The sequence below is a fragment of the Rhinoderma darwinii genome, chromosome 7 (assembly GCF_050947455.1).
Source record: "Rhinoderma darwinii isolate aRhiDar2 chromosome 7, aRhiDar2.hap1, whole genome shotgun sequence".
NCBI classification, from domain to species: Eukaryota; Metazoa; Chordata; class Amphibia; order Anura; family Rhinodermatidae; genus Rhinoderma; species Rhinoderma darwinii.
The window spans coordinates 16,128,934-16,144,775 of NC_134693.1; the positions used below are offsets into that span (position 1 = coordinate 16,128,934).

The window sequence follows — 15,842 nt, forward strand, 5'->3', positions numbered from 1 at the left end:
TTTAATTAACAGAGTTATCCGCAAGTAATTTAAAGTACAGCGTAAATGACCCAAAAAAAAAAACACATCGAGCGGGAATATATAAAGAACTACAGACATGTTAAGTTTGGAATCAATTATATTGTTCTGAATTCAGAGCAGGAAAAAATGCAGAAACTTCAAAGTATTTGCTTGAAATAATTGAATTCAATTTTATATCTATCTAGGACAACACTTCCCGTTACTACGAGTTCGGTACCAGAAAATATGTAAAAATTCTGTTTGTAAAAAGAAGTAAAAACAATAATAACATTTTGAGATTCAACAAAAATTTTTTCTTAGAAAACAAAAAATCTGGAATAAATATCTCTATTATACCAAATGCCTTCGATTGTGTTTATGTGATTCATGTAGCAGAGGTGTAGCTATAGGAAGTGCAGAGGTAGTAGTCGCAGCCGGGCCCAGGTGCCCTAGTGGGCCCAATGGCCCCTTTGCCACATAAGAAGACACCAGCATAAGTGGCAAATAGTAGGTGGGGGGGGGGGGCACTGTTACAGATTTTGCACTCAAGTTTTATACTTTATGTGTTTTATAGATCAGCAAAACGAAAAACATTTTAGCTTTTATAAAAATTATTTTTAAAATGTGTCTTTGGCCAGACAATAGTGGGGGTCTATGCGAGGCCACGTATACAGAATAGTCATTGTAAAGGCTGGATTGTCCCTTTATCGCAAGCATATTGAATAAGTTTAAACTATTATTTATACAATACTCAGTCTTATAGGATATTTATACTTTCGCAACCTATTTTTATTGCTTCAGTGCATCTTACATACATTACGTTGTCTGTAGTCTGTAACCATGGAGACCCATAGCTCTGCATAGGAGCTATTTACACAGAATGTTACGATATATTAAAAGAATAGCAAAATTGCTTCATTTTCTTTTATAGAAATTTGGTTGCGTGACATCAAATTGCAAACAAATCGCGCAACAAAAAAAATTCGCTATAGCACAACAATTTTGGGATGCGATTTGCTTGCGCTTTAGGCTTTGTAAGATCCAAAAGACACCCCAAAAATAGAAAAATCTCTGACGTGCCACAAATAAGTAACACGTGGTGTACACAAAAGTCTATTCAGACAAAGTCATGTGACAACGTCATGTGACATTCAGACAAAGACCAGGTTTGGATTCTTTAAACTGTTGTGTGGCGGTGGCTTTAAGCCACGTGTCGTAACACAACCACATTCACAGTCATTACATACAATGTCGCATTGCGACATTGTGATCTTCATGTTGCATTACTAAGGTCACCATGTAGCGCTAGCCTTAAGGCTATGTTCACACGCTTACTAAAAAACATCTGAAAATACGGAGCTGTTTTCAAGGGAAGAGAGCTCCCGATTTTCAGCCTTTTTTTTAGCAACTTGCGTTTTTGCGCCGTTTTTTTACCGCCGTTTTTGGAGCTGTTTTTCTACAGAGTCAATGAAAAACGGCTCCAAAGACATGCACTTCTTTTTCGCGGGCGTCTTTTTACACGCCGTTTTTTGAAAATGAGGCGTAAAAAAACGCCCCGTTGGAACAGAACGCCATATTTCCCATTGAAATCAATAGGCAGATGTTTGTAGGCGTTCTGCTTCCGTTTTTTTCAGCCATTTTTCCAGGCGTAAATGCCCCAAAATACGCCTGAAAACACTACGTGTGCACATACCCTCAGTGGCTACCACCAATAGGTGAAATAATCACATAGATCTCATGAACACACCTGGTCAAATACCTGCACAGGTAAAACAAGACAAAACTAACAAAACTATAGTAAAGAAAACCCACCCTGTTCACACTGAGATTTTTGTAGGCAGAAAAATCTGCCTTAAAATTCAGTCTGGAATTTTGAGGCAGATTTTTACCTGCCTACACACCGTTTGCCGCGTTTTTGCCCGCGGCCACTAAGCGCCACGGGCAAAAAGGCGCCATGAAAAACGCTTTCTCTGCCTCCCATTGATGTCAATGGGAGGTCAGAGACGGAAATGCCCGAAGATAGGGGGAAAAAAAAATTTCTGCCTCACATTGAAATCAATGGGAAGCGTTTTTTGGCGCGGTTTCCGACGCGCTTTCCGCATCAAAAAAACTGTGAACAAAGGGCTGAAATGTTTTTTACTTTCCAGGGCACGCGGCGTTTATAGATGGCTGTGTATTCACGTTACACAACATTAATGACGCCACACGTTACGAAGTCGCCCTGTCAATACTGCTGCTTTCTTTATTAATTGGATTGCTTCACTTCTAGAGCCGGGAGAACCTGAAATGAGATAATCTGCGCGCTGTCAGCTGGATCTACAGCCAACATTAGATGCTGCGACTCTGATTTATTACACAAACAAGCTGATTTGTTTTTCTAACGTACACCCATCAGGATCGCAGCAAGCAGTTATACAATCTTTCCCACCGCCACCTACTTATAGCAGACAAACCTGCGTACAGAATTAATGTAAAGCTCCTCCTATGATTCAGAGCTGTGCACGGAGCCTGTATGGCGACCCGCGGTTCCTGACTACGCACCTCCGTACTGTACTGAATTACTGAGGTGTTCTCTCCTATAATGGAGAATATCTGTCAGATCCTCTATGAAATCGTAGGGCACAGTATTGGACCATATACATCTATGGGTGCCGTATTCTGGATCTGTACAACTCATGACCTTGTGCATGAGGCTAATGTAAAATTTAGCATCTTTGTAATATATCTTCATTGCCTGTTTGCTATTCCTATATAGAAATAAAAACATCTTCTACGGCATGGAAACCATCAACAAGTTGCTATTGACGGATCCTGTTAAGACAATCGGGCTCAGTAACTTTTGAATACATGATGTTCTTTCAAATGTGAACATCTGCGATTGGCTGTTGTAGTCACATGGCGTTTTTCCTGCGTTGCAGTTTCGTGTGGCGTCAGTGTGTGTCCCGGGTGGCATCCGTTTTTTATGTCAGTGTTGGTGCACATTTTTTTATTTACTTCTTTTTTTCCCTGCATTTCGTTAGCAACTGGTGCGTGAATCACGGACAGCTCACGGCAGACATCCGTGTGCTGTCCGTGATTTTCACGCACCCATTGACTTCAATGGGTTCATGATCCGCAAACACGCACCAAAATAGGACATGCAGCGAGTTTCACCCAACGGACACACGCTGCGTGAATACTCACTCATATATGAATAGTCCCATTGAGTTGCATAGGTCCGTGTGGCGTCCATTGTTTTTGATCGTATATATTAGCAATATCCTATCAATGTCTACACTGAGACAGCCCACTAACGCCTCATGCAGACGACCGTGTGCGCCGTCCGAGTCCCGTCAGTGATCCGAGGAAAGATAGGACATGTTCTATCTTTCGTCGGATCGGAGACTCGGACCATTTTTCACGGACCCGATTCACCCACTAAAGTGAATGGGTCCGTGAAGACTATCGGGTGCCACTCGGATGCCGTCAAAAACGGCCCAAGTGGCACAACGGTCGCGTGCAAGAGACTTTATGGTACAGTACATACTACATTGGCTGACTGTTGTATGTCCTCTTGCCCCATCATTCAGTTTTCCCTCTCAGATATGAATATTTGCAGACTATATACATAAAACGACTCATCTGAATCTTCCCGCTGTCATCGGGCCGGCAGAATATCTGTATCACCGTGTGTATAATTGTGAAGACACCGTTCCCAGAAGACCTTCATGAATATGTCGTTGCGAGTTGTCACTGAATTAATCGTGTTCTGAAATAAAGGGTTCCCCTAGAAAATACGTCTGTGCGCTGATATCCATAGACGGCAGCGACATGAAAATCCCATGTAAAAATGATCACCGACCTTCACGAGTGACACAGAAAGATGACAAGATGTCCCAAAGGAGCAAATACTTCGGCACAGGATTCTATTATAGCATTGTGGGCCAACATCCTGTAGGACATCTACGCTTCATGCCCATGACCGTTGCCATTGATCGAGCCGCAAACTACTGATTCTAGTGTCCGTAATGCCTCCGACTTGCTACCGCAACCATTCCGTATGTCTGTATTTTACAGCCGTGCTGTTTCCGTGTGTCATGCGTATTTCGCGGTTAATGTATCCACAAAAATACTGATATGTGCATGGCCCCATAGAAATGAATAGGTCAGTGTGCTACCCAACAAAAAAATGTGGCTAGCACACTGAAGAAAAACACGTCTTGTGCCCTTACAGTTAGATTTTTATCTACTTTCCAATGGCCTTCCAATAATCCAGAATGCTTGATAATTCGGCGCCGGTCGATGTCGTGTTGAAAGCCTTTAATGTAATATGAAATTAGGTGAATGCTTGAGAAAGTAATACAAAATTAATGGGAACCAGTGGCACTTTATTCATAGGGCAAAGGGTGTAGATACTCCAGAATTGGCGTGACTGATCACGTGGTGATGACAACACGTCTGACATTATCACTTGAGGTGCCACAGGGGGTCCACATGTCAGAGTAACTAAATAACGCCTAATGCACACGACGTGTGTGTCCCCCAAGTCCCGTCCGTGATCCATAGAAAGATAGGACATGTCCTATCTTTCCACGTATCTGAGAGTCGGGTCAGTTTTCACGGACCTGATTCACCAGCTAAAGTGAATGGGTCCATGAAAATTATCAGGTGCCGTGAAAAACGGGCCGAGTGGCACTCGGTCGTGTGAAACTGGGCTAAGCCAAGCCCAAAACATCAGGTATAAATGGATCGGGTTGTGGGGCAAAGAGGCCTCTGTAGCTGGCATACTGGGTGGCACATGTGGCTGGAACTCTGGGTGACTTCTATGACTGCCATCTGAGGATTAGGCACTGTATGGGGGCATCTGAGACGCAGGGGTTTTTGTTTCTATCGGCCCCAATGTTGTCTCTTTACAGTCTATGCCAGCCACAGGTATGACCCCTTAAGGAGCCCTCATAAGTCCCTGCCACAGATGCCCCTAGAGTGCCTGCCACAGATGCCCCAAGAGTGAATTTCCACAGATGCCCCAAGAGTGCCTGCCACAGATGCCCCAATAGTGCCTGCCACAGATGCCCAATAAATACCCAGCCTTACCTTTTACCCTAAGCTGGGTTTCACTTTGTGTCTGTTGAGCTACACACATAAGTTGTAGTAGTCGAGCGCCAAAGTCAATTACAGTTAAGTGACGATGCCTCATCGGTAAATTGTGGCTCCTTCTCAGGAATTTCTTCCATTCAGTCAATCGATTGGGCCAAATTGAAGAGAAATCTGAAAAATCTGTACCATGCCCATAAACCTGCCTTCTCTTAGGGTGTATTTACATGGTGCCGTTTTGCCACGTGGCTGAAAACTTCACTGCAAAACTGCATGTGTTTTTACTGTGGCTTCCATGCTAACTGCAAAACGGTGGCATATCGCATTAAAAACGCATGTGGTTTTGCAGTGCGGTTGTTGAACGCGTGGGAAAAAAACACGCACTGTGTGATTACACCCTTAGGCCCTGTTTAAACTGAGTTTTTTTGCAGGCAGAAAAATCTGCCTCAAAATTCCATCTGGAATTTTGAGGCAGATTTTGATCTGCCTGCCCGTCGTTCTCCGCATTTTTCGCCCGCGGCCATTGAGCGCCGCAGGCAAATATACTGCGAAAAACGCTGTCTATGCCTCCCATTCATGTCAATGGGAGGTCAGAGACGTAAACGCCCGAAAATAGGGCATTTCACTTGTTTTTCCTGCGAGCAGTTTTTACCAATAGCGGGGGAAAAATGCCTCCACCTCCCATTGAACTCAATGGGAGGTGTTTTCGGACGTTTTTTGGCGCATTTTCCGAGGCGGTTTCCGCGTCAAAAAAGTGTCATAAAACTCCATGTGAACTCCCCCTTAAAGTTCACACAGAGATTTTTGACACTGATTTTGACGTAAAAACCGCGTCGGAATCAGTGCCAAAAAACATCCAAAGTCGCCCCTCACTGATTTCAATGGGAGGCAGAGGCGTTTTTTTTCCCGGGCGGCTTTTGGCCACTCACGAAAAAAAACCTCTGACCTTCTATTGAAATGAATGTGAGCCAGAAAAAACCTGCAGCGCTCAGTACTGAGTGTTTTTCGCTACATTTTTTGCCCACAGTCCTTGCATTAGCTTCAATGGCCGTGGACAAAAATCGCTGTGAAATAATACGTGCAGGCAGTTCAAAATCTGCCTCAAAATTCCTGAAGCAATTCCGAGGCAGATATTTTTCTGCCTGCAAAAAAACTCTGTGTGAACAGGGCCTTAGAGGGTCTGTTATAGTGGGGAACATTGACCGGCCCGCCCAGTACTTCAGCAATTAACCTTCCCAGACAAATGCAGTACATTGGGTTAAAAGACCTAGAATAATTTCAATCTATTTGATCATTTAAAAAAACAAAACAAAAACAAAGAAAAAACCCTTATTTTATTTCAATGCAAAAATAATGGCACTGCGGCTACCTCCGTGTTGGAACGCTGCCTACAATTATGTTAAGTGCTGCTATGTATTCGTTGCGTCCCCTTGGAAACCGGCTGTTTCACGGGCACTTTATACATAGGCTCCGCCGTGACGCTTTGACCCTTCATGGCTGTGGCATGAGCCCGGGCTTCATGTAACCTGTCATTAGCTTTCTGCAGAACAAGAGACCCGAGCGTAACCTTTTCCGAAGCATTTTCAATCTGCAGCACCAGCTGCCTGTAAATAAAAAAAAGATTGAAAATATAAAACCTTTTGTCTCCAAATTGAATGACTATAATTGAGTAATATTTGCTCTCCGTACATGTAGCACGAGGACTAGTCACCCAAGGTTATTTTGCTAAATTTATTAAATTAAATGTATTTTCATTTTGCTGCTGTGAGGCCTGAACAGGATATAATGCTGAGGAATACATTGCCATTTGACTCCTATATATATATATACATACATACACACAGGGTGGGCCATTTATATGGATACACCTAAATAAAATGGGAATGGTTGGTGATATTAACTTCCTGTTTGTGGCACATTAGTATATGGGAGGGGGGAAACTTTTCAAGCTGGGTGTTGACCATGGCGGCCATTTTGAAGTCGGCCATTTTGTATCCCACTCTTCACACACTGATAGCAACACTGCAGAAGAAATGCTAGCACAGGCTTCCAGTATCCGTAGTTTCAGTTGCTGCACATCTCGTATCTTCACAGCATAGACGATTGCCTTCAGATGACCCCAAAGATAAAAGTCTAAGGGGGTCAGATCGGGAGGCATTTCTTCTGCGGTGTTGCTATCAGTGTGTGAAGAGTGGGAGAAGAGGGTTGCATTGACAATCCAACACAATGGGCAGCACTTTGAACACATTTTATAAGTGGTCAGAATCTTGTAAATAACTCATGAAAGAATAAAGTAACGTTAAAACCAAGCACACCATTGTTTTTCTTGTGAAATTCTCGATAAGTTTGATGTGTCACATGACCCTCTTCCCATTGAAAAAACTAAAGTTGGATACAAAATGGCCGACTTCAAAATGGCCGCCATGGTCAACACCCAGCTTGAAAAGTTTCCCCCCTCCCATATACTAATGTGTCACAAACAGGAAGTTAATATCACCAACCATTCCCATTTTATTTAGGTGTATCCATATAAATGGCCCACCCTGTATATACATATATATATACTAAATAGATGTATAAATTTCCCCTTAAATCAGAAAGTTGTCTGCTTTATACAATCCCTTTTTTTTAGAAGGATCCCCCAAAAGTAGAATGATCACAGATTGCTCAACTGCTAGAACCCACTGCTGTAATCCGCAGGGCAAGTGTTAAATTTGTCTACAGCGCCACCAGAGTGGAAATGAGGTATTACATTAAACTCAATGGACTGTCCGTGTAAAGAAAGAATGTGCCAGGTCCTCCAGAACAAGATGCCCTTTGCAGCCACTCTCGGCTCTGTCTAATTAACAAATGTTCCAAACTAGTGACCCCCCTCCATTAATTATCCTAATGGAGATATTTTGAATCAGACAACTTCTCTAAGTTCTGTTCAGTGTGTTTTAGTCATGTCTGATTCTGAAAAAGATGGGTGACAACCAATATCTGGGCTGCTACCATAAATTCCAGGATTTTCATATTGACACATACAAACTAATTTATGAAGTGAGGAATTCTGGGAAAGTTAAATGAGCACCCAGGGAGTACATGTCCTGTAATGGTTGGATTTGTGTTGGTGGTATATACGGTCAGTGTTTCTAGGTCACTCTCTAGAATGTCAGAGTATATTAAAGTATTAGGATAGCTCTTCATTGGAGCTAAAGGGACCAGCCCAAACCATGAGGAACTTATCCAGATCATATTCCTCCTCCCCACTTTAAAGTTATCATTATGCTTTCTGGCGGGAGGTGTTCTCCTGGAATCCACCAAACTTGGATTTGTCCATCTGACTGCCAGACGGTGAACCATGAAAGGACTTCTCCAGAGAACTTGATTCTGCTGCCCTAGAGTACATGGTGACCTCAGGCTTGCTCAGTAATGGAAACCCAATCCATGAAGCTTTAGACAAGTAGCTCTTGGGTGAAAAGTTGCGCTCAACGGTAGTTGGTAGAAAGGGAAAATAATTCTTGCCCCGCCATTGCTTCAGCACTTAGCCAACCATTTGTGATGAGTGTCTGTGGCATCAGAAGAACTGTTTTTGCTCCTAGACATCTCCACGTCACCAAACTATGGATATGTTGTCTAATAACAATGTCATATTCAGAGTCAAGAAATTCTATATTCTACTGCACATATTTGTCTATAGCATGAGTCTCCAACCTGTGGTTCTCCACCTGTTGCGAAGCTACAACTCCCAGCATTACCTGACTGGAGAACGACAGGTGTATAGCGACTGCAAGGCTGTATGTGTGAACCTGGATGATCGTGGTATGAATGGATGTGGCCAGACTGGCAGATTTTTATCCATACAAGCAATAAAAAATGTGCCATGATCATAAAGTAGAATATAATAAGAAAAAACATTCACATTTTTACAAATTCAAGAGTTTGTGTTTGCCAGGTGTGTCCTTGGAGGCCAAAATACAAAAGAGTAAAAAAGTGAACATTGACGGAGAAAAAACATTGACATTGAGTTAAAAATAAAAAATGTCCATTATTTCTACGAGGCCGAGTACAAGATGTCCAATCGCTTAACGAGAAATCAATAGAACCAAACAAGATTGTAATTGTCTGGTCAATGTTTCTAACTAGACTAATATACTCGGTCATATCTCAGGATCCCACACTGGAGACAACATGCCATTCACAGGAGAACAATGACTGTGGTTGGGTAGTGTTAGAATGATATTACACGACACGACGTGGCAGCTCGTTGATCGGCGCTCATTTGCTCCTTTCACAATGAGTTAGTATCTGGACAAGCTCTCGTTACTCCGATCGCTTGTCCCATACATTTTTATCATGTCGGCAGCACAGGGAGATGTGCTGCCGACAATGATAATAGTTTAGGCACTTAAAATGATGCAATCAGCCGATGAAGGAGCGTTTGCTCGTTCATCTGCTGATCGCTGCCCAGTTTACACAGGGCAATTATCGGGAATGAGCATTCTGTGAACGCTCGTTTGCCCGATAATTGGCTGGTGTAAAAGGGCCTTTACGCACCTCGCCCAGTAACAGTGCCCAGTGCGCGGCCGCAGCTCCTGGCGATGGCTGTATCCAGTTACTAGCCAATCAGATGCTTCCTCTTGCCCTGGCTCCTGGATTCCACCGCGGCACTGCTGGTTCGGACCATGGCTCCCTTGATTGCAGTACACAGTGGTGTCAGGTTGCCAAGACAACTGGCACCAAAAGATGACGTCAGGCTTGGCGGCCTATTTCCAGGAGCATTGTCCTCTGATGCATTGCCTGGTTATTCAGATACATCCTTCCTGGCTCTGTTCTGGTGCGTTGAAATTGCTATTGATCCTGACCTTGGACTTGTTCCTGACTATGCTCCAGCCTTTGGATGCTACACCTGGTAATTGAAGCGCTACTTCAGGTCCTGTTCCTCCGGATATCTCCTGACTACGCTCGTGTCTTATCCCTGAGACAATCAACATGTGTGATCAATGAACATCTATGGTTGCCCTGATGCTATTGCTTGGACCTCGGGTTGGGCAGCAGAGTGTGGAGAATTGATAAACCAGATTCTTACCGGTGTTCCTGGAGACCCTTTGTAAATTCCTTCTTCCTTTCATGCTCTTCCTTCAAAGTTTTCACACGTCTGATCTTCTCCTGCATCTCCTCCTGGCTTCGGATCATTCGATCATGTCTCAGCAAAGTCTTCGCAACAGACGCATGGTGGATATTAAACTCTTTGGCCAGTAGATGTTCAGATTTCTTGGTCTCCTTTTGCTTACAGAACAGTCGGTGTCTATGTTTGACTTTGTCAATAAAGTTGGAGTTGTCCAAGATGTTGCCTTGTGCTTGTCGTTGTAGAGTCCCAGAATCCTTTGCACCTTGATCTACGGCCTCTTTAACTCTGTCTCCTAGAAACTCCTCGATGTTATACTTTGCTTGTTTTCTGTCAGCCTGTATCTTCATTATCAAATTTCTTTTCTTCAGTTGACTGTCATATTTTTCACGATTTTCATAAGCTTTGTCTACGGCGCACAAGGGTAACAGCTTAATTAAATGTCTGCCGTCTCCTGTACATCTCATAGGAGGCTGATCTTTTATGAGATGTGCCGCTTCTCTCTTGGCTTGTATATCTGAGTGGATTTGTTGAATGGAGGACCGGATGTCCTCTGCTGACTTTTCGTTGGACGTCATGACGTCTTTTGAAGGGTCTGACTCGTAGACGATGGCTTTTCTTCCAAAAAGTCCAAGTTCGGTTTCACTTTTTTGGTCTGGCCCTTGATGGTCTAAAAAACACAAACAATTTAGACGGCGTGAATAGTTCAACCTCGTCAAAAAATATTTTTCAAGACGCACAAAACAAGAATTAGGGCACCGGAAACATAATTTACATACAAATTCCTTTAAACCAGTAGTCCAGAAATTCTGATAATCCAGAGTTTGATGCTAACACAGAACTCTAGGACTGGAATCTCCCAACACCAGAGCAAGACAATTTACGAGACTCCGAATGGTAAATTGTTTAAAATCTTCCCGGAGTTTCTCTTCCCTTCAAGTAAATTTGATATACTTTTATTACTGCCTGATAGTCCAGAATATAAGAAGCCATTATTCCGGATAAAAAAGATTTGACTGTGTATTTTGTTAATCTTATAAGGTGTAGCATGAATTTACCGTTTAAATCTACCTGTAATGTTGACTTATACTCTAGTCACATGCAGAGCTGCGTCAAAATGTTGGTTTGTCCAATGACAGAGTCATGTTGAGAGTCAAGAAACTTTTTCGCACGACCCATTCTACTGCACATATTGGTATATAGCATTGGTCTCCAACCTGTTGCTAAGCTGCAACTCCCAGCATGCCCTGACTGCTGGAAAAAAACGGGTGTATAGAGATTGCGTGGTTCTATGCTTGAACCTGGCTGAACCTGGTATGAATGGATGTGGCTGGACTGATATACTTTTGTCATGTGTTATACTTCAGTCACATCTAGAGCTGCATTTAAAATGTTGGTTTCCTGTTAGTTTTCAGGTTGCATGACTTTAAGATAGGTTATCAATGTGTGAATGGTGGGGGTCTGACCGCTGAGACCAACACCGATCAGCAAGAGAAGGGGGCCACATCACACAGGAGCATATTCGTCAATGCGGCTGTGCTTGGTACTGCTGAACAGCCGCATGTATGGAAGCACCGGTGTGTCTGGAACAATAGTAAAGGGGCCATGGAGCTTGCTGATTGGTGGGTTTCCCAAGGTTAGGGATAGGCCATCAATGTCAATACTGGAAAACCCCTTTACATCTTCCTGTCACTTTTGTTATTGCTGCAGTTTTAGTTTCTATAGAATTAATAAGCTGCTAGTCAATTATTTCTGCACACCAATAAATTTATATACAAATCCTGCCCTAGAATAATGTATAAACTAACAATGAGGAGCATGGGAATGATCCCGCCTGCTGGTCATCAATGGGATTGCAATTTAATTTTTTTTCTTGTATGTTTCAAACAGAATATGGTGATCTAATAAAAACAGCTAAACAGTTGGTAAAATAAAAGCCGGGAAGCACCAACCTTGGTCTTTGTGTTTAGAAGCCATTAATTTGATGTCCTTTGCTCTTTTTTCTTCATGTAAACCCTCTGTTATAGGAGGTGGCAGTTGCTGATTTTGCTTCCCCAGATCATAAACAATTTCTGCTTCGGGCAAATCCTGCTCATAAAAGTGACACTCAGTTTCAATTGTGGAAATCAGCTTCTATGCCTGAGCGTTATCTGATACAATAGATGTTCGGCTTTGTTAATGTCATATTGTTTTAAACCCATTATGACTTAGAGGATGTTTTTTTTTACAAGGATATGGGTCCAATGCCGAGAGCGAGATTAATCCTGTTTAAAGGGGTTCTCCAATTTGGACAATCCATACTTGCTAGAAGGGTCCTTTGACAATAAGCTAGTCACAAAGTTTCCCCCTGCTTGGAGCCCTAGCGATCATCTGTAATCTGTGGGAAAACCGGGCAGTAAGTGTCCAATTTCCCTGCAGCGCCACCACAGGGGACATTAAGCATTACACAGTGTCCATTTATATCAATGTGTTGTCTGTGTAATGCAGGACAGGACAGGTCCTCCGGAGCGAGAGATGCTCTATATAAGCGCTCTCCACGCCGGCTATGAGATGAGAATCCTGAACGGAGGATCCCCCTCTATTAACTTAGAAATCCCTCATATAGTATATGACAATATGTTTTCTAAATTAGACAACCCCTTTAAAGGGTAACTAATTGTTCAACAGACTTCTGACATGTCATAGTGAGATTTCAGAAGTTTTGATTGGTGGGGGTCCGAGCACTGAGAACCCCACCAATCGCTAAAACGAAGTGACAGAAGTGCTCGTGTTAACGCTCAGCCACTTAGCTCTTATCGGCTTTTTCCGGAAAGCCGATGTATCGGAATACATGCTCATAGACTTTTTATTGATCCCGTACTCCGCTACATTGATTTCTGGAAAAAGCCGAACTGACACGGAGCGACTGAGCGCTTAAACGAGCACTCCTGCCGCTTAGATTTAGCGATTGGTGGGGGTCTTGGTGCTCGGACCCCCACCAATCAAAACTTCTGACGTCACTATGACTTGTCAGCAGTTTGTTGAGCGTTTAGTTTCCCTTTAACTAGCCAATGAAATTGGAAAAAAGGCAAATACTGATGTGCCCAAAAATACAAAGCAGGCTTCAAAAAGAAAATGTACCTTGAAAAGCTTCCATTGAAAATCCCACAAAAAAGAATTAAAAAAAACATGTGGTTTACTATGCTTTGTTCTTACAAACCCTAAACAAATTGAGGTATAGGGTCACGCAGCCGCCAAAACACTAAAGAAACAAGACAGGAACGTCTCCTAACTGCTAAGGCTATGTCCACATCTGCGTTCAGTACTTCCGTTGCTCTGCGGACACCAAAGCCAGCCAACAGAACCAATCGGCTTTAATGGGTTCTGTCGGGGCGTCCATGGTTTTACTGGAAACAATAGTGCAGCATGCTGCGCTATTGTTTCCGGTAATTTTGTCTGAATCTGCGACAGGGGCTCCTTACGGAGCCTCCAACACAGATGCGAACAAAGCCTTAGCTGAAATCCCATCATGCAACTTATTGAGGAAGATTTGGTTCTACTGCGACGTATAGAAGGAGGTCTGGTTATTCGTACAGACACTGATCCAGCAGAGAGATCTTAGACTTGAGAGCTAACAGGAAAGTAGCAGAATTTTCAATGCAGCTCTGAAGGCGATAAGAGCAAAAAAATTAGGATACTACATAACTATGTACCTCATGAAAAATATTTGCAAAGTTTTTCAACAATGTATGTGGAGTATGGCTGGATCCACATTTTAATGTACATATTACGACTCTAACACCCGCACCTGCTATGTTGCTACTACACCGAATATAGATCACAAGAGAACCGCATGGTCTTAAAGGGTTTGTTTCATAACAAACATTGGCCACATACTGCATGCATGTGATACTATTGTCAGATGGGGGTGGGGTCCAACGGCTGTGACCTCTCCTGATCACTACAACCAGGGGCGGATTAGGGGTACCATGGGCCCCGGGCACTTTTTCAGGTCTGCCCCCCCCCCCCCCGAAAACTCTGAAGACCTTGTACCGTATATATTTGCAGATTTCTGTTTAGGCGGCCGCAGACCTGGCACGGTTTTAATTTAGCTGTAAAAGCAGAATGAGTTATATAGAAGAAAGGAAGCCAAATACTTTGAGACACTGAAGTGGTCAGGAGCTTTATAACTTTTTTATTTTTACGTCAATGGAGTGGTGTGTGAAGGATTTTTTTTTGCGGGAGGAGTTATAGTTTTTTATTGGCACCATGTAAAGTACCATATAATGGGTGAATTGGAAAAAACTGAGATTCCTCCATGGTTTTTTGGATTTAGTTTTTACTGTATATATTTACCTTCTCTTAAGGTAAAAGTAGATTTAACATATACATTTACCTTAAGAGAAGGTAAATATATACAGACCCAGAACCAAGCTCAGCACATATATACAGCCCCAGAACCAAGCTCAGTACATATATACAACACCAGAACCAAGAACAGTACATATATACAGCACGAGAACCAAGCTCAATACATATATACAACACCAGAACCAAGCTCAGTACATATATACAGCACTAGAACAAAGCTCAGTACATAAATACAGCCCCAGAAGCAAGCTCAGTACATAAATACAGCCCCAGAACCAAGCTCAGTACATATATACATCCCCAGAACCAAGCTCAGTACATATATACATCCCCAGAACCAAGCTCAGTACATATATACAGCCCCAGAACCAAGCTCAGTACATATATACAACACCAGAACCAAGAACAGTACATATATACAGCACGAGAACCAAGCTCAGTACATATATACAACACCAGAACCAAGCTCAGTACATATATACAGCACTAGAACAAAGCTCAGTACATAAATACAGCCCCAGAAGCAAGCTCAGTACATAAATACAGCACCAGAACCAAGCTCAGTACATATATACAGCACCAGAACCAAGCTCAGTACATATATACATCCCCAGAACCAAGCTCAGTACATATATACATCCCCAGAACCAAGCTCAGTACATATATACATCCCCAGAACCAAGCTCAGTACATTGGTTCTGGGGATGTATTACACTGTATACACTGCACTCTTGAATATAATAGTACAATGCACTGCGCCCCTGAATATAATAGTACTATACATTGTACTCCTGAATATAATAGTACTATACACTGTGCCCCTGAATATAATGGTACTATGCACGGTGCCCCTGAATGTGTGTGTGTGTGTGTGTGTGTGTGTGTGTGTGTGTGTGTGTATGTGTGTGTATAGGAGACAGCATATCTATTGCACTACGACCCTACAAACTATGGATAGGATTAGTTTGTCTCATAACAAACATTGGCCACATACTGCATGCATGTGATACTATTGTCAGATGGGGGTGGGGTCCAACGGCTGTGACCTCTCCTGATCACTACAACCAGGGGCGGATTAGGGGTACCATGGGCCCCGGGCACTTTTTCAGGTCTGCCACCCCCCCCCCCCCGAAAACTCTGAAGACCTTGTACCGTATATATTTGCAGATTTCTGTTTAGGCGGCCGCAGACCTGGCACGGTTTTAATTTAGCTGTAAAAGCAGAATGAGTTATATAGAAGAAAGGAAGCCAAATACTTTGAGACACTGAAGTGGTCAGGAGCTTTATAACTTTTTTATTTTTACGTCAA

General features: G+C 42.8%; 1 protein-coding gene across 2 annotated transcripts in view; it reads right to left on the minus strand.

Annotated features, from left to right (window-relative positions):
* Positions 1-6,406: 6,406 nt before the first annotated feature.
* Positions 6,407-15,842, minus strand: part of LRRIQ3 (leucine rich repeats and IQ motif containing 3) — a 29,058-nt gene continuing 19,622 nt past the window's right edge. For both annotated transcript variants that reach the window (XM_075832839.1, XM_075832840.1), the window contains exons 7-9: positions 12,136-12,271; positions 10,145-10,853; positions 6,407-6,677 (exon numbers count right to left, since the gene is read on the minus strand). In XM_075832839.1, the coding sequence (XP_075688954.1) occupies positions 6,473-6,677; positions 10,145-10,853; positions 12,136-12,271 (1,050 nt within the window). In that variant the 3' untranslated portion in view covers positions 6,407-6,472. The remainder of the gene's footprint in view (positions 6,678-10,144; positions 10,854-12,135; positions 12,272-15,842) is intronic.